Genomic DNA, 19981 nt, shown 5'->3' with positions numbered 1-19981 from the left:
TTCCATCATTAATAACTACCTAACTTGTTTTACCTTTAACTTTTTGAAGAAACATTACAAAAAACCATACGTTTCTATAGTCAGTTCCAGATGTTCTTCAGTTGTAAATATGCTGCTCTTGGTTTGCCGATCCGTGCCTTCACACCTGCATCAGATCCACCATGTTCATCAATCATGCTGCCCAGATATGTAAAGGTTTTTACATCTTCTAAATCTTCTCCACGAAGTGTGATTCGACTGTTTTATGCTGTGTTGTATCGAAGAATCTTACTTTTCCCTTTGTGTATATTGAGACCTACTGCTACTGAGGCTGCTGCTACACCGGTCATCTTCTGCATTTGTTGTTACCTGGTATATAGGAGATCTAGACGATCTGCTAAGTCTAAATCGTCCAGCTGCATCCTAGCTGTCCACTGTATTCCATGCCCACACTCACATGTTGACGTCTTCATGATCCAGTCGATCACCAGGAGAAAGAAAGGGTGAGAGTAAACGACCTCCCCTAACACCGGTCTTCACCTCGACGGAGTCTGTGACCGGTCCTCTATGCACGATTTTGCAGTTTAATGCATTATAGGAATTCTGTATGATATTGACTACCTTCTGAGGCACGCCGTAGTATCGAAGAAGCTTCTATAGTGTTGTCCTCTCCATGCTATCAAGTGCTTTTTCGTAGTCAATGAAGTTGATGTAGAGTGATGAATTCCATTCAATCGATTGTTCCACTATGGTCCGTGAACTTGCGATTTGGTCTTTACACAAATGACCCTTACGGAATCCAGTCTGTTGGTCTCGGCGACTTGATAACAATTTTCAAATTGCTTAGCGATAAATTTAAACCTGATATGCCTTCATTTTTTTCCAAAACAGAATTTACGAGGACACTACAAAAAGTTCACAAGCCCAGAACAAATTATTTGTCAACTGACTATCGAATTCCCAATCAAAGCATCAACGAGCGAAGTTCATTAACTCAGCACGTGGTTGGGGATCCGTGCCTCGACTCTTTCAAAAGAAAGCTGCAACAACTGAGAGACCATCATTTCCAGGACTAACACAGACCATCAAGCATCCTGTCCTTTCCAAACTGAAACTGGTGAAGATGCCACAGGTATTTGGAATTCGACAACGCTTTAACCAGTAACACCTTCTAATATGAAGCGTACCCACCAAGTGAAATCAAAAGACAGAAGCGAGGTGGTTCGAAGATAGATTTGATAGGCTATCAATATATCGAGGATCTACTAATCTAATCTGGCTAGCGATTGCAGGGGATGTTGAGTACGGCGTTCTCACCCGTGATCTGGTGCGTTTGTATGACTGACCGCCTTCAGCTAGGTCAGTCCATTAAAATGAATGTGATCAGCATCGAATGTCGAAGACTTATAGGGCTATTGATTTTGGAAATTTATTTTCCGCCACACTGAAACTGGAATGTTGGGATTCGCTGCCGGCTGAGCTAGTCCAAGCGACCTTCCAAGAGTCCTTTAAAAGAAACCTTGAAATATTCTTATGGACGAAGGACATATCCAACTATTATTAATAATTCTTTTTTCTCTTTTATCACTAATATACCTAGGTTCTTACCTGGTGACATCGGTAATCCACTGCTCCTAAATACGGAAGTTCGTTAAGCAAAAGCTACTTATATTCCATCTAGAACCATTCGAACCATTTAAAAATATTTGTACCAGGTTGCCGGTCGTGCCAAGCTAAGTTTGATGTTTGAATCTTAAGTTATCGGATATTGGAACTAACTTAACAAGTGTGCTACAGCAGATTAGTCATGACTGTTGCTGTTCCGGGCGAAAGTGCTAGAGAGAAAGCACTAAGTTACTACAGACGTAAACTTGTGGAACATAGAGGAATAGATGCAAGGCTCAAGGAAGGTAATAATTCCACCCCGTTATCACTCATAAACTAGCTCGAGAAAAATCCAAAGCGATTTCGAAAGAGTACGACAAAGCAGAGAATGATTTGAAAGCGCTCCAAAGTGTTGGTCAGGTATTTTATCTTGTTTTCTATTTAATCCGTGTTTGAAGATAGTAGGTGATGTTTTGAAGCAGCTGACTGATGATCACTGTAAGTTGCTTTCTGCTCTATATAGCTGCTAAACTCAATCTCCCTATTTTGGGGAAATTTCGTGGAAGCCGCTGTAAAAGATTCTGGAGGAGTGACACAAAGCCCCAAATTTTTCGGGGAAAACGGTCATTAGATTTTGGGAAAACCCCGAAAATTCCCCAAAACTGGGAGGTTGGGAATCATTTTCATGTTTCGTTTGTCATCACGATTCAGACTGTTATCTATAATAATACATTTCCAAACGTTGAAAAATAGTGTGGCTAGTCGTAATATGTATTTTTGTAGTATCATAATAGGTTTTAGACATGACAGTGCTTCCAAGCTGTCTGTCAGACAGAAATGTGCTCAAAGCACTTTGAAGCCCAATGGATAAACTCCCCAAAGTAAACACTGTTACACAACCACCTCTTCGTCTTCACAAATCAGCAATATGACTAATGGAGTGTGTGCACACCATTTCTCTCCGTTGATAACAGTGAAAACCGTCGCAGAACAGTGCGATAGTTTGGTCATGTCACCTAGGGGATTACCCCAGCCGTCAGCATACACGTGATATTGTCTTGGTGTAGAGAAACGTTACCCAAGTAATACCCAGTTAGTCGACAATCGGCATTTATTAATATGCTACATAATCAACATTGAAAAAGACAGCATGTGGTTGAAGTCATCATCGATGATGAGTTCCAAAAAGATCCCCTGATTCCGAATATTTATATGAGCATTTGTACGAGCATCTCTGTATCGGATTTGTCGAACACAATCTTCCATAACTGAGAGTTTGCTGTTCCTGCTTCAGATGGTTGTCTACCAATTATTGGTTCCACTGCTATGTAAGTAATTGTTAGATTCAGAAATATTTGCATGTCCGAATTTACAGGCTTTACTGTCTTTTAACACCATTTCCATTTAACTTGAGACCCTTTTTACACATTCCTCTAGTGGGTTGCGTTCCATGAACTATTCTTCGACTGAGTGAAAGAAACGATATCAGTTTGTGACGTATGGGGTTTTAGTGAATGATAGTTCTGATAGGTTTACAGTTGGAGGTACATGTAACCTTGCATAGACCCATGAATACTATAGAACCCTGACCATAGCCCAAAATAAAAGCTACCGGTGGTCTTACCTACACTTTCTGTTTTGTTCTTCCTAAGTGGTAAGACGTACTTTTAAAAGGTGAGACATACCATGGTTGTGTTCCCAGTTGGCTTGTGTCCTTTAATATTCGTTTCTTTTGCTTGTACCATATGATTATTTAATTCATAATGTTTTATAATACCTTTGTTGCCACAGTGCTTTATATGGGAATCAACTTTAATGCTCTGTGGCACCTAACATGTGTTACTAGTGTACTAATTATTAGAGCCAATGATAACTATCTACTAGATTTCTAAGCTTCGAAATGAATTGCTTCAATTCATCACAATGGCCATCAGGTTAAGTAAATGACCATATTCTTTATCAAAAAGACAAACTATTAGCATGAGGAGAATAACTCTTAATAGTCTACTTCTTTCTTAAGTATGTGCTAATGTTTTCTGCAAAAATGATGGCCCCCAAATGCCTTGGTACGGCCGAGAGTGGGGAGAGTCCGCTCTCCCTCTCGAAATACTCTCACACGCCCGCGCGTATACAGCCTCCCCGGCTGGGGTCCGAGAGATGGTGCTACACAGTGGCTAGAGACGTTATCAGATATGGCTCAGAATAGAAGCCAGTGGCGATCCTGCTGTAACCTTCTTTTACTTTCTTCATAAAAAGTGGTTGTCTCCCTTACCTGAAAGATTTCTTCTGATTGTATCTTTCCGTTCCCTCATTTCTACTATACTACCTTACACCAATCTGTTCGTTATTGTTCTCTTTTTTTGCGCCCCTTAGCTTTTTTTTCTATTTCTATTCGAATTCTCATTGTTTTGTGTGGCGCATATATATTGGCGCTCTCTTGTACCAATATTCATGTGTTCAAATAAATAAGTAAATAAGAGTCCGCTCTCCCTCTCCAAATGCTCTCATATGGCCACGCGTATATAGCCTCTGCCAGGGAAGTCCTACTCATTGCCTTCTCGTGGCGGGGATGTTGTTTACAAAATTGGGAGGACGAAAAGTGAATGTCCGGCGCTTTGACCAGGTTGGTGGACACTGAGAGTCCACCTAGGGGAGTTGGAAAACCCTAATTCCAAACCAATGTTGCACATGGGCTCCATTATCCTGAGGGGACAAATCGCGCATATGGCATCCGAACATTAAAAGCTCCAATATACAATTTACAGTGCAATTTCAGTAGACCAAAATTGGTATTTCATGGGCTCGAATAATAAATGACAATTGTAAAACAAATCGGATTTTCAAGACTACTGGTGATCATATTGTTACTAAGAGCAGAGGAAAATGTGAAGGGCTGATAAATAGCTAGAGTTACATTCGCGCTTTTAGAAGTACGCACGAAACTAATCCTTTACAACTAATCGCATTGTAGAAGCTTGTATCCTGGATGGTGAATAAAAACGTACATGACCTCAAAGCCCAAAGCATATCTATCTGAGGTTATCATGCGCTGTAATTCTTGAAATGGTGGTAGTTATAGGGTTCACAACTTGAATTTATATAGGAAAAAGGATTCTAGTCTTGGAATAGTGTTTTTCTAACCTCCCACCTCACTATTATCACATTCCACCAGTCGCATTCTACAGTCGCCAGTATGACCCCTTGAATTGTGTCTCAATACTACTTGTTTTTTTATTCTGACAGTAACCAGTTCCCTTGGTTTACAAACTAACCATTTTAACCAACATAATTCGACCGATATTTTTAAAATAATCAATTGATATTTCTATCGTTGCTTGCACGTGTAAGCTGATTTCTTCTCATATAGGGAACTGGTATACGTCTATCAGAAGTACTGCGAAATATAGTTGATTTGGCAAATGTAAATCTCAGTCCATCATAGCTTTTTAGGGTTGGAAACTAGTCTGGAATAGATTTAAAAAGTTCAATGCGACCTTGTGAAAATTCAGGCTCTGTGTTACGCACTATTTTTATCTAGAAGCCTGGTAACTCAGTTTTCATTGGATGATGTGGGATTCACACCTATAACCTTGTTAAATATCAGAGGCATAAATCATTATCAAAATGGAGTAGTAGAAGTTATTTTAAAGGTAAGTGTACTTTAATAGCTTACTTCATAGTACTATATTGTTGCACTAAACATTCATGCCATTTTCGACTTTGTCGGATGCATTCTATTAATAGAGGTTTATCTTTGTTTTCTAGTCATTGTTAAAGCTAGTAACGGGCCGCGATATGTTGTTGGCTGTCGACGCAGTTTACAAAGCAGTAAATTAAAGCCAGGCACTAGAGTTGCATTGGACATGACCACATTGACAATTATGCGCCAATTACCACGCGAAGTCGACCCACTAGTCCATAATATGTCTGCAGAAGACCCAGGTTCTGTATCTTATGCTTCCGTTGGTGGTCTGGCTGATCAAATTCGTGAACTCAGAGAAGTAATTGAACTCCCGCTTATGAATCCAGAATTGTTCCATAGAGTTGGTATAACCCCTCCCAAAGGATGCCTTCTTTATGGTCCACCGGGGACTGGGAAAACTCTTCTAGCACGTGCTGTAGCATCACAACTTGATGTTAACTTTCTAAAGGTATTTTGGATTCTCTACTATTGGTTTGCACTGTGTACTATGATTAATACCAGTTATGTCACTACAATCAATTCGAACTGTGATCACATGGAATTAGCTGAATCTATTATTACTATTAATAATTTATTTTAAGTTACTCCTCTTTAAATGATGACTGAATTAAAACTATAGATACAGAACAAAATCACTTCACTGCAATTAAAGTTGGGTCACTGAGTATCAGTCAGCTACAACGTAGGACCAGCCACATATGTGCATTGATCCAAGTTGTCATACCACAGCACAACAAGATGAACACCGGATTCATAGTAGTTAATTCAGTGGTGGTAATATATAAAAGAAAGATTGAATGTAAGGACATAGTACAGGAAGAAAGAATTAGTACTTAGAAAGATATGAAGCGATTTTAATCTCATAGTTTAAGGGAAGACAGAGAGTGTATACACCGACGCCATTGTGATCGATTCTGAGCCATGTCACCCAGAGTCTCCAACCATTGGTTACGATGGTCGCGCAGACCCCAAACTAAGTAGTCTGCATCTACCAACATAGCTCATACCAAAAGTTAGTGACTCTGTGGACTGATGCCCAACACCGGTTAGCATTCCACGTCGTGGTAGTCGGTGTTCAGGCATACGCAACACGTGGTCCATCCATCTTAGTCGACGAAAATTCACAACCTCATCGACTGATTTACCATCATTCCCTAATACCCTGCGTCTAACCTCACTATTACTTACCCGGTGATTCCAGCAGATGTGAGCATTATTTCTTAGGTATCTGTGGTCAAATACTAGTAGCTTACAAATATCTTCTACTCTTAATGACCACGTTTCGCAGCCATAAAGTAAAACAGAACGAACTGCCGCGCAGTATACTCGTCCCTTAATTGGCAGACGAATACTAAGCAATAGGAATAGCTGGGTCATAACCGTAAGAAAAGAGATTATAACACTCAGTCACTGAGTATTGATGACTCAGAACGTTATTGATATTAAAAAAAGTTGCATAAAGTTATGATTACAGAGACAATGGTTTTGACGTAGTTCGACTTTTAGGTTATCTAGTAACATCAACAATTATGTTGGTATAATACAAATGTTAGCTCATGTAATTATATTCTGTCGATAGAGACGTTTTATTTCGTCTGGAATTGTGGTAACCTAATTATAACTGATCAGCATCGGACCTAGCACAAATCTTCCTCAGCCCACTTTATCACACATCAGCACTGCGAAATAAGATGGAAAAGTAAACACTGAGGCATTATAAGTATCAATGATAGTGAATAAGATTACACAGAATATGATTTGAGAAAAAATGAATTCCCGGAATAAAAAGCACAGAACAATTTTGAAGCTTAGAATCTGATGCTAGATAAGGTGTGAATGCATATATTTGCATCATTCCGGTCGAGTTTGATCAAGCTGTTCAATGTCTCCAACTATTGGTAACTATAATCATAAGAAATCCAACCATTTAGTTTCCATCACTGACTTTATACATGAGTGTCGTTTCTTACGTTGGCCGCTCTTAGTTTCTGTCCAACTTACTACGGTAGTCGAAATTTCGCACCGACAGTAATTAATTAGTTAGCCATCGTTATCTATATTTGATATCGTCATGATTGTATTACACTACCACAGATGCACTCAGTCATCTTTCATTCGATTCTAAAAATAAAATTACCCCCAGTTTAATACGTTTCTTTTGGTTTTTCATTAATATTTATATGATTATTGTTTACTCCCTTGTTATCCTCTCGTTAGTTTAATTAAAGTATGATGTACACTTGTTATAAGTTATCTATTTATAAATGTAAATAAGCTCAAAATCTAGGTCAAAGGATCTCTGGCGATAGTTTAGCATTATAGAACATACAAGACGTATTATGATTTTGTGCCATATATATTTAAGGGCAACCTTTTTTGGGTTGAGCTATTAAATTTTGACGAATGACCAACTTACAAGAGTAAAAATTCCGCCTCCAAATGCCCTGGTACGGCCGATATTGGGAAAAGTCAGCTCTCCTCGAAATGCTCTCACATGGTCATGTGCATACAACCACTGCCAGGGAATTCCTACTCACCACCTCGTGGCAGGGATGCTTACGAAATTGAGAGGACGAAAAGTGAGTGTCCTGTGCTTCAGCCGGGTTGGTGGATATGGAGGATCCACCTAGGGGAGTTAGAAAGTCATAATTCCAAACCCATGCTGTGCATGGACTCCAGGATCCTGAGGGAACAAATGGCGTACGAACCTATTGTTGGTCACCGGTTACCATGAAACTGCATCACCTTACGTTGCTCTACTGCCTTGTAGATTAGACCTCCAAGTCAAATGCTCGGGTTGTGGCCCCCTAAGAAAACGTGCTTCGGTTCATGCACCCAGGACAGTATCCCAGCCCTCACACAAATCAATTGGTTTATGTGACGCATATCTGTTTGGTGCCTCCTTGTACCGATGTTTGTGTTTAAATAAATAAATTATAAATACAAATCATTTCATTTTATAACACCCTTCAGCTGAATGTCTTATATGAAAGTTTTCAAATTTGTGAACTCGTTTCAGATCATTTAAATTATTAATACAGTACTAAGCAGTAGATAATATGGAATAATACGACTTGATCAGTTAATACCTACTTATAAGACAACATTATTAACATTAAGCTTCCAAATAAACTTACCAAGACAATAGAGCTTGTCTGCAGGATAATTTTTTTCCAACAAAATGCCATGCTTATATTCAGAATGTTACACATAAAAATGCAATTATCATTGGTCACTCAAGCCAGTGGAATTAGGATCTATCTACCAAGTTCTGTCATTACTCTTCTGTCGGGAAATACAATATTTCCGTGAAATTCGACCACAACCATCCTAAAAATTCCTAAATTCTTTATTTTTAAATTTTTGCCTGCCTTCAGTATCTCAAGTCTCAAATTCTTGATGGGTCGTTCTCAAGGTTGCCACCAAATTCCCGGTTAATAGCCACACTTTTTCTACTATATACAAATTCTTCGACTAAAGCTGCAATAAAACTTCGTTTTTCCAATAGCTCAGAGCTTAGTTAGAGAGGTATTCATAGGACCGTGCGCTTTTCCGTTGTCACTGTTTTTTTTGTAGTCCAGCTAATTCATAAGATTTCCTACACAATAGATTCACAAGTAATCTAACGGAAACTTCGTTTTTTTAAAATTAAATCGTACACAGGTTGTATCCAGTGGTATTGTTGACAAGTATATTGGTGAGTCAGCTCGTCTTATTCGAGAAATGTTCAATTATGCACGAGATCATCAACCCTGCATTATTTTTATGGATGAGATTGATGCAATCGGCGGTCGTCGTTTCACTGAAGGTACAAGTGCTGATCGTGAAATTCAACGTACTTTAATGGAATTATTAAATCAGATGGATGGTTTTGATGCACTTGGTCAGGTAACTATTGATATTTTCTGTTTCTGAAAAGCTGTTCATCTCTAATTTATTTTCTAAAGTATATATTACAAGGTTACTTTTTATCAGTTTATGTTAAAATCGTTGTATTCACTGGTAAATATGCATTGTTCTTAAGGGCGGGTTAAATGTTATTATTTCCTAGAGTAAGTATTCTTAATTGAATTCTTCATGAATTACCGAAAAAATCCTTTGACCAACTTTAAAATGACATTGACTTCCTACGGAATTTGGTTTACCATTAAAAGTAAGAGGGCATTGAACGGCTGTTTTATCTTCTCATGAAATTCCTCAGCATTGTTGACTCGCTAACCTGTCAGTAATCAAACCTAGAAGCTTATGGAAAGCGCGTTACAGCTAGGCGACCGCGTTAACATCTAATGGTGTACATTTCAAACTGCAGTCAATTCTCAATATTGCCATAGGTCATACTGTGGTGTATGCTACTTATGTTTACAGATATAAGCAGTATGTAATACCAGTCTGAAGTAGAATGTCTGCGAGCAAAAGGTTGGGAAAATTGAAGTGAAGAGAAAAGAGAAGGAAACTGAGAGCAATCAAGATAAAACAGTAGTGAAAGAACAATGAAGCTTGTGAGAGACAATTCAGAGATGTGCAAATGATGTATTTGTTGTATGATTTTCACATTTTGCTAAACCACTGTGTGACTGTGCATTAAGAAAATAAATTAATCTTCCACACTTGACTTATACGTTCACTACAATACTTGTTTCGCTCTCGGCATAGTTAAACTTCACTGGTCACATATCCTCACTTTCATCATACTGGGGTGAAAAACAAAAGTCACCTACATATGTTAAATCCTTTGTCATAATTTCTTAAACATGAATTTCATGCTCTTTAGCACATATCGGTAAGAAGTATTTATAACTTAAAAAGCCTCAATATTGTTTGAGTTTTAAATCTCTTGTCAGTTTCATAGGCTGTTGTTGATTAACTAAGGATATGTTATAGTTACTAACTTCATCGACTAAAATACTGTAATGTTAACCATAAAGATGTATCACAAAATGTCGACTATCAATACGATCTAACTGAATTCGGTATACTGCTTTACTTATTTGTGCAATTCTATTTCATTTACGATCACAGGTTAAAATGATCATGGCAACTAATCGTCCGGATACCCTTGACCCAGCTCTACTTAGACCTGGACGTTTAGATCGTAAAATTGGTAAGCTTCTATCCTTTGTCATAATTTATTTTCTTAGAAATTCCTCTGCCCAATGAACAAGCTCGAATGGATGTACTAAAGATACATGCAGCTCCAATAGCCAAACATGGTGAAATAGGTAAAGTGTCATTTTCTTGATTTCTCGTTCTTGTATTGTTTATATTAATTCTCTATTTGTCAAATTATAAAAAATACTCTAGATTATGCAATAAATACCTATATATTTCCTTATCCTTACTGTGCTTATAACTAGAGAGAGTTTTCTGATGAGTTACGAAATCGCTCAAGGTACTTTTGTCAATACCAGTTAATTATAAATAGTATGGTTATGATATACAAATTTCACAATGGGTATTACTCCAGGAGTATTAACATAGTACTTTTTGACTGCCATTCAAATATCACTGAGTTTAACCTCGAGACATGATAATTGTAAGTGAAATACCTAGCCTATTGAAGTTAGTTGATTATTATAGTACGTTCTGGTGGTCCATTGATATCAATTAGTGTCATCAATTTTGCTTTAATTTAACCAAGTCTGATTAGCTAATACGTGTAGATAACACTCAAAGACACAGAAGATTAGTTACTGTTATAACGCTCGGTTTTCTACGTCTACACGAATATCTACATTAGATTCCTTCCCAGTGTCTATTCTACAGGACTTCAACACAACACAGATCAAGAGCACGTGATTAGCCTAACTAGTACGTAAGTATATTTCCACACCAAAAAACTGACAACTGAATATATAACTCATCTAACGCCTGTCAAACCATTTACAAGTCTGACTAAGCAAACAACCAATCATTATCTTTCTCGCTCACACAGTTACTGATTTACTAACTCAATTTAAACTTCTAATCCATGGTTATTCTCCATACCTGTTTTACGCGAATCTAACTTTACTGCATAAATCTTTAAATAAAAGCGAAACCAAATTAAAAAATAATAATATGACGTCCATTTCACACAGCAACACATAAACATCGAATAGAGAGTACTAGAATGTGCATCATGAAAACGAAAAACAAAAAAAAGGGTAGTGGCTAGCAGTGGAATCGAGGACACGCGTTTCGTCCCATTTGGGACTCGTCGGCTGGATGTACTCGCATCCCAGAGTTGATGTTCACTCCTGGGTTCGAACTCATTACCGTTCACTTCGAACGCTATCGCGTTATCCACTTAGCTATTGAGTCCTTATAGCCACTTGCTTATACAATGAGGTTGAGTTTAAATTCACTTGGTGTTGTTTTACTTGTATCTTCCCAGTGTTATTTAGGACTGTAATTGATCGATCTCATGTTCGCATATGTGCTTCCTGGGCGGATTGCCTCGATTTAGTCTTAAAAACAAAAAATATTATCGAAAAACAAAATAAGGATAATCATATTCTAAAATTAGAAATAGGAAGTAGTGCAGAAATATAGTGCAAGTATAAACAAGAAATCAATTTAAGTTTTCTTCAGTTAGTAGAATGTATTGTATGACTATGAAAAGTATAATATAGATGTCAATGGCTTTGTACCAGATTAATAACATGTTCTCTCTCTCGCAAACAATCTAGTCATTTTCCCTATTCATAATGATAATCTGCGACCCGGATAGCTCAGTGGTAACGTCTCCGACTGTGAAGCTGGGTGACACGGCGTCGAGTCCGCCAGGGAGCACCAGTTTCCTCATGATTACAGGTACACGTTGCTAACGAGTGCCAAGTAGCACGAAACCCGAGTTCAGGGTTTCCTGTCGACTACCTCCAACCACCATCTAATGATAATCTGTTTTTATATACTTTATTTGAGGCAATGATCAACTATTCAACATCTAAATTTCTTTATTGGTGAAATAATTTAGTACTTTCAAGATTCTCATATTTTATCTAATTGAATATGACATAGATGGTGCTTGGTACCTGTGTGGTTGCGCCATAGGATTGAGCTGTACTATTCAGATTGTAGCGTTAAAGCCTGTACGGTGTCTGGTTCCTCTGCCAAACGGAGTTGAGCTGTACTGTTTGGGTTTTTACGTGAAAGTCTGGATGGTGTCTGGTTCTCCTGAAAACCAATGTAAAATTACCCTGGCCCACAAGGGTATATTATATAACTGTGAATATGACATAATTTGTGTATTGTAAAAACATGTGCAATCACATTACATCTACGATAATATTGTATAATATAAATTTAAATATTTTGTTTGTTTACCAACTATTAACTTACTTAATTTATTCTATAGATTGGGAAGCAGTTGTTAAACTATCTGATGGATTCAATGGAGCTGATCTACGTAACGTTTGCACAGAAGCTGGTAAGTTTTATAGTAATTATGCTGTCGCTTACCTTTCTTAACAGTTTTTGAATATACTAATTGTTATTTAGTAGGATCATTAGAGCTGATTTATTATAGTATTTAGTAAAGTATGAATAAAACAAAACCTTGTGTATTAGATAATGAATAAGGCAAATTTAACAGGATTTCAATTCGTATTCATCTTGAATTGATGAAGAACAGTTGCAGTCCAGATGGTTGCTTTTGATTTATTGCGAAGCTTTCATCGTCATTATGAGAAAAATCTTCAGCGCTTATGTCATGCAGGATTCGTATTCACCCTACATTTAGTAAGGGGACACATTCAAAGCAGCTGACGAGAAACCTCGAAATATTATGGATCCATACTATTCTGCACTAATATTTGTTCTTGCTTTATTTAAATTCATAAAGGGAACCAATTGCATGAAATTTCCAATAGATGTGACTGCATACGATTTACAAATTATATATATTCGTGCATTTTATTCGGTCGCCCAACATACTTTCTCGCCCAAGTAGTCAGTTGTAGGATTAGAGCGTAGCACATCGTGTATTAGTATCAGTTTTCGGACATCACCCGTCACAATAACTAGAGTTGAGGTTATTCTCCATAATTTAATCCTGTAGACTCTAATTGCCACTATATGGGGAAAAATGTTTGAAGAAAGTCCAGATACCCACTACAAATTTCAAATTCTCAGACTACCTATTTATGTACAAATAATACGTCACTAATAAGTGTACACTGTACTTATCCCATCTTTCGTTTTGCTTATGATGACATTCTTCAAAATCCTGTTCTCCACTGTCTTCGAATGCTATATCGCGTATCTATTGTTGAGTTTAATTGACTAACTCAACAATTCCTTACTTTTTTTTATAATTTTCAATTGTGTCAGTCTAACATAGTACCAGAGCTTTTATTTCTCAAATGTTATTTAACCTTCTTTTTTTTGGTCAATATAGGTATGTTTGCTATACGTGCAGAGCGAGATTATACAATAGAAGAGGACTTTATGAAAGCTGTACGAAAAATAGCCGATGCTAAGAAATTAGAAACAAAATTAGACTATAAACCAGTCTAAATATAGGGATATATTATTTTGCATGCACATTGCTGACATATAAAAAAAGGTTATTCAACAAGTATTGATTTTCAATAAAACAAACTTTGTTTTATTAATCAACCTATTAAAGTGTTTAACCAATAATTACTTGTATATTTCAGTTGTTATGTTTTATATAATACAAGGTGAAATAGAAAATGTAATTTACTGGTCATAATTTCATTATTTTCGATCTAGATAGTGTAATCAAGTCGTATTGACTAATTAGGGCTTCGTCAGACAGTTTAAATGGTATTTAATATACGTTCTTTTCAGCAGAATGTTCCTGTGGGAATGACTAAATTAGAATTGTGTGCAAATATCCCATCCAATGTTGTGCTGAACTGATATGCTCAATAGACACAATGACTAGTCAAGATTATATAATATCTTTAAAATTTGTAAAGATATAGTAATCATTCAGAAGTACATCTACTGATGCTGTAGTGTGTGCTACTTATGTCAACGTATGTAGTTGGTATTTTTGAAGCGATTACGAGTTCACCTAATCTGAGAACGGAACGAAGACTCTGTGATATAATGACAGATAAGCCAGCTATTCTGACGCGTCGCGTCTCAGCCTCGCTAACTAGAGAAAAAAGTCTAAGTTCGGAAAAGGGAAATATATTCCACAAGCAGCCAGAAGCACGAGCATTGAAAACAGGCGCAAATCAAAGTATATATACAGCATATGATTGTCCTTGGGATGCGTTACAAAATAGCATACCAAAAAATACAACGAACTAATAGCGTTTAAGATCCTCCCAAGTGGGAAATACGACATGAAGGTAGAAATGAGCGCTTTTGGCGCGAAAACAATAAATCCAAAATTTTAAAATAAAATTACAAAAATAAGACATTTACCAAGTGAGTTCTGGGGATCTAACATCCTCAACAGTAGTATGTAACGCTAATCATGAATAGAATGTCTGCCAGAAGAAGGTTAAGAGAACGGGAACAGAAAACAATTAGTATGGAAATGCAGGAACAATGAAGTCTGAGACAATTAATGGACATTTTGCAAATGAAGTATTGGAGTATGGTTTTTCTATTTTATCAAGTGCCTCTGTAGTTTTGTGCTAAATATAATCGGTCCTCACCTGTGCTCACTACATTTGGTATCGCTGTCTTCACTATGAATGAAGATTCCTTCCCGAATGAATTTGAGCACGGAGATGTGCTGAGCTTTATGAAGGAGTTTGAAGCCATGGTGGAGCTGATGGGAGTGAAGGAGCCTAAGGCGAAGATGGTGGTGTTGGGGACGCTGCTAAGAGGCAGGACGAAGGTTCTATATGACAGCTTGGGCGGTTCTGGCGGGAGAATGACATCGGAGACAGTCACAAAGCGGTTAATCCCGGAGATCGACAGCCCAGCGGACAGAGAAGAGGCACTGCAGAAGTTCCAGCTAGCGAAGTTGTCGATCGATTGTGACCCACTGGTGCTGGCTGTGGAGCTTACCAGGTTGTTGCACCGCGCGCTGCCGAATCTGGATGAGTCGGAGGCACAGTTGTTGGCGTCGCAATTTATTAAGAACGTGCCGACCACCGTTTCCCAGTAGCTGAGACTAGGAAACGCCGCACGACCTATGGATATCAGTGAACTGGCGGTGACCCGAACAGGAGCTCCGGTCGGGTGCGCAAAGCAGGAGATAAATAATGTCAAAAAGATTGAGGAGCTGCAGCTTGATGTTGCGGCAATACGAGTGAATCATAAAAGGAACGATAGATGTTAAGCTTGTGGAGGGACAGGACATTGGAAGATAAACTGCCTAATAAGACGCAGATATTTTAGACGTTATAACGTGTGTTCTTTCTACCCTAGGAATCTGGGGTTTGTTGCACTAGTAGATAGAGGGGGCAGTCTACACAGGAGCGAAAATAAATAAAGGAGATTTAGTGTGTTTGATCGATATAGGGGCAACGGTATCGTTAATAGGCAAAGAACAATGTAAGAGACTCAAGGCATGTACATTGGCAGTTTAGACCGTAAGAGGGCACATGTTAGGTGTTGGGTATGCCTAACAGCATCGTAAAAGTGGATGGTGCTGAGATAAATTCCTCGTTCGTAGTGACTAAAAGCCTATCGAGACCAATATTAGGAGCAAATTTCCTAAGAGAAGTAAAAGCAATAGTTGACTTAAGCGGTAGGATGGTCACAAAGTACGGTTTATTCCCAATACATGAAAGTAGTGAAGTGGCTAAGATAAGAGTGGCAACAGACGTTTCAACGAAGGGACCAAACGTTAGCGAGTTCTGCACAAAGTACATGAAACTGCTCACTAGAGGCGGAGCCGTACGGATTTTGTGACAAAGTAAAGCACGAAATCCCAATAAAGAACAATCGAATAAATATATTTGCAACACGTCGTGTATTTAGAGGATGAGGTAAATCGACAGGTCCAGATGTTGAAAGAAGGTATAACTGATAAAGCGAATAGCTCGTATAACTCTTGGTAAAGAAACCAAATGAAAAGTATGGATTTTGTGTTGATTTTAGAGAACTGAAACCTTGTTCAATGTCTACAGTAGTGGAAACATTAGATTGGCTGCTAAATGATACGGTGTTCACAGTGCTGGATTTGCGGTCAGGTTATTGGCAACTGCCTACAATAAAAGAGAGTGAGCGAAACAAGATAGCATTTACTATAAGTGATGAGCAGTATCAATTTAGACGAATGCCGATTGGGTTGGCGTGTGCCACGTTTACGTGTAGAAGATTAATTACGCTGCTGCTCAGGGATCTAGGTAACGTCGATGTGTATGGCGACGACGTAGCTCTGTACAGCTATACAGAAACATCACGCCAAGCATGTGGAAGCGGTCTTAAAGCGAATTGAAGAAGAATTTGGACTTCGAATTAATAGGGGCAAGTCCCAGAGAGCGAAAAGTAGCGTCACGTTGTTGTGGCATAAAGTGAGAAATGGGGAAATAGAACCACAGCCGGAGAAAACCCTAACCATAAAGAACGTTGCAGTATCTAATTCAAAAAAGGAATTGAGAAAATTCCCGGGAAGGGTGGCATTCTACAGTCGGTCGTCAAGATCTTCAGTGACGTAGCAGCATCCCTATATAAGTTGTTGAGCAAGACAAAGTTTACATGGACTGAGGCCACCCAGCAAACGTTCGACCGAATCAAGAACAATGCCAGGTGACCCTCAGACTGCATGAACCCGAGAAACTGTTTACAGTGGCCACAGATGCAAGTGATCATGGTATAGGTGTCATCTTGAGTCAGTCTAATAGAGTACTGGAATACATGAGTCGCGTTCTCACACCCACTAAACAGAAGTATTCAACGATCGAAAATGAATAATTAGCAATTGTGTGGGCAGGAGAGAAATCGTAGCCTTTGTGTACATGACCACATCGAGACTGACCATGAACCCCTGGAGTAGCTGAAAACAGCAGGAGACCCACGTAGAAAGTTGGAGAGATGGATAGCACGTCTGTAGGAGTACGACTTCAGTATCGGGCACGTTCCAGGAAAGGAAAACGTAATGGCGGACTTCTTGTCCCTGTTTTGAAAGTGACGAGTTTAAAGCCCATCTTAAGCAGTTTGGCATCAAAAGGATACGAATCACACCATATCAACCTCAGACAAACGGGCTTACAGAAAGAATCAACCGGACTTTAAAAGAATGGTTAGCCTCTAAAGGAGAAAATTGGGAGAGTTACCATTGATTTTGCTGGCACATAGTGCCTCTATACAAGGAACAACCAAGAAGTCAACTTTCCTGCTTATGTATGGTAGACAGCCACCAACTTCGATGCATAATAAGACCTGGCCACAACAAAAGTGGACGAGAGGAGGAGGGCAATAAGGAACGTGGAAAATAAACAAATATCAGACACAAACAAGGCGGGACAACAGAGAAGAACGTGGAAGCCTTTTGCAGTGAGGGAACTTGTAAAGTCTAGAGAACGGAAAGGTAACATAGAAGGGGGACCAGGGTCAGGAAAGCTGATCCTGAAGTGGGAAGGACCGTACATTATCACGGAGAGACGTGGTTTGCTTTACACGACCCGGAGAGAAGACAAGCAGAAGCGCCTAAATGCCAGACAACTGCCGAGATGGTTTCAAGAGCATCATGAGTGCGAGTGAAGAACACCATCAAAGACAGCGGTGCAGCGAACAGGAAGATGCGAGAACAGTGTGGTGTGTGCCACTTATGTCGAAATATGTATCATATAACGCTAGTCATGAATAGAATGTCTGCCAGAAGAAGGTTAAGAGAACGGGAACAGAAAACAATTAGTATAGAAATACAGGAACAATGTAGTCTGAGACAATTAATGGACATTTTGCAAATGAAGTATTGGAGTGTTTTTCTATTTCATCAAGTAACTCTGTAGTTTTGTGCTAAATATAGTCGGTTGTCCTCACCTGTGTTCTCCTTCACTACACTGCTACCGATGGTAGTAAGCTTGAGAGACCGTCTTATTTAAGATAGGATTATTAGGCCCGACATTGTTATTGTGATGTAGCAACCCCATTTATTTGACAATTGTTCTTATTGGTTACATCACTTTAAGAAACACTATAAATGGTAAAATTTAGCTGATTGTTTTTGAGATATATAAGCGTTGAAGTTTGGTGATGTACTAATCATTTAAACTTTCTACTCACATTAGATCTGATCTTAATATTTTTCGACTCATCAACTGAAATAATTCAGCTTAAGAATAACAGATATCCGATCAATGACTATGTTGTGACTACACAGGCATCTTTGATAAACAAGGAAATCAGCATCAAAACAGTATTTCATTACAAGCTATACTCTATGATAGGTTTGTGTTATATGGTCGAAAGGGATCACAATTTGCAAACAAATCATAGCACATTATAAACTTGAAATAATTGATAATTATTTTAGTGTATTTCAATTTTCATGGTTATCATCAACTGAGCCTATTATCACGTAAATTATACGCGATTAAACTTATTGAAACATTGACTTAGTTAATTTGAAAAATAATCTACCAACTTTCAAAACATTTAGAAGAGATATTTCAAGTAAATACTGTTATTATACATTAATGATAATCTATTTACATTGTCGTATATGTTTATAATATTAGTTATTTTATTAGAATTGAATAAAATTAGAAAATACGTAGTTTTTTCTCTTTCATTTGTTTATTTTGCATATTTACAATAGTTCGTTCATTCTCTTTTAATTGTATCAATTGTGATTGTAAATCATTAACTCGTTGTTGTGCTTGTTTAACTGCTAAACGATCTCGTCCTTCATTTCTTCTCATTGAATCTTGAGCTTTAGAAATTTGATTATGTAATCGATTGATTTGTTCATGTGTATGAAATAGTTTACGTTTCAGAATACTTTCATTACAATTTGTAAGAGAATTCTGAGATGTTACGGTATTCTTTGTATTATGATTGTTATTACTATTAGGGTGTTTTGGATTTTGATCACTGTTACTGGATGTCGATGATAATGCTATATTAATTAGCTTAAAAACGCTTCCACTATGAGAAACATGGTTTTTTGATGTTTTACTTGACATTTCTATTGTTTTATCACGGCATTTAATATTTTTCACACGTTTTCGAGATAACACAACATTGTCTAGTGAAGGTCGATGATTCCACTTGACATTATGCACTTGATACTTTTCAAGGTTAGCGCATACAGGAGATTGACGACCTTGGTGACAGCGACCAAGTCCACCGTAACCTGGATAACCCATACTTGCTAATAAACGAGAGCCTATTCCTCGAGTATGTGCTTCCCAGTCACCAATGGAACTCTGTTTGTCTTCTTTATTAACATTGGGATATTCCTTATCGGTGTCTAAATTTGGTCGCTGGTCCGGTAAAAGCGTATTACCGAAGACAAATTGAACCCGTAAACGACGTTTATCATACTAGAAAAAAAATCACGAAGAGGCTTTTTTACAACTAGAAAATATAACTCATATTAAATATGAAGAATATTATTTACAATATGGTTTTTTGTTACATAACGAATATCCTATATTCTTGATGAGCATGCTTCACACTCATAAAGTAGGACGGAGCAAACTGCTGTACATTATACTCGTTCTTTAGTAGGCAGACGGATATCTCACCTACAACGCAAGTGATGCAAGTTGGCAAAAGCCAATCGAGTGATTGTTTCATGTCCGCTTCAAATTTTCAGATACATGAAAACTT

The 19981-nt window shown here is 37.9% G+C and overlaps 2 protein-coding genes across 2 annotated transcripts in view; one reads left to right on the top strand and one right to left on the bottom strand.

The window, feature by feature from the left end:
- Nucleotides 1-1307: 1307 nt before the first annotated feature.
- On the top strand, nucleotides 1308-14096 carry PSMC6 (26S protease regulatory subunit 10B). The gene is made up of 10 exons (XM_051212355.1): nucleotides 1308-1625; nucleotides 1661-1889; nucleotides 1925-2004; nucleotides 2043-2082; nucleotides 5350-5735; nucleotides 8951-9175; nucleotides 10307-10388; nucleotides 10426-10506; nucleotides 12624-12695; nucleotides 13665-14096. Exons 2-10 carry the CDS (start codon nucleotides 1787-1789, stop codon nucleotides 13781-13783), a joined length of 1188 nt encoding a protein of 395 aa, XP_051072533.1. The 5' UTR covers nucleotides 1308-1625; nucleotides 1661-1786; the 3' UTR covers nucleotides 13784-14096.
- Nucleotides 14097-18763: 4667 nt separating this feature from the next.
- MS3_00004436 (uncharacterized protein) overlaps nucleotides 18764-19981 on the bottom strand; it is a 31750-nt gene continuing 30532 nt past the window's right edge. Inside the window, exon 3 of the mRNA XM_051212354.1 lies at nucleotides 18764-19692. Within this exon, the coding sequence (XP_051072532.1) occupies nucleotides 18910-19515 (606 nt within the window). The 5' untranslated portion in view covers nucleotides 19516-19692 and the 3' untranslated portion in view covers nucleotides 18764-18909. The remainder of the gene's footprint in view (nucleotides 19693-19981) is intronic.

Source organism: Schistosoma haematobium, chromosome ZW (assembly GCF_000699445.3).
Source record: "Schistosoma haematobium chromosome ZW, whole genome shotgun sequence".
NCBI lineage: Eukaryota > Metazoa > Platyhelminthes > Trematoda > Strigeidida > Schistosomatidae > Schistosoma > Schistosoma haematobium.
This window is presented reverse-complemented; position numbering and strand designations above follow the sequence as displayed.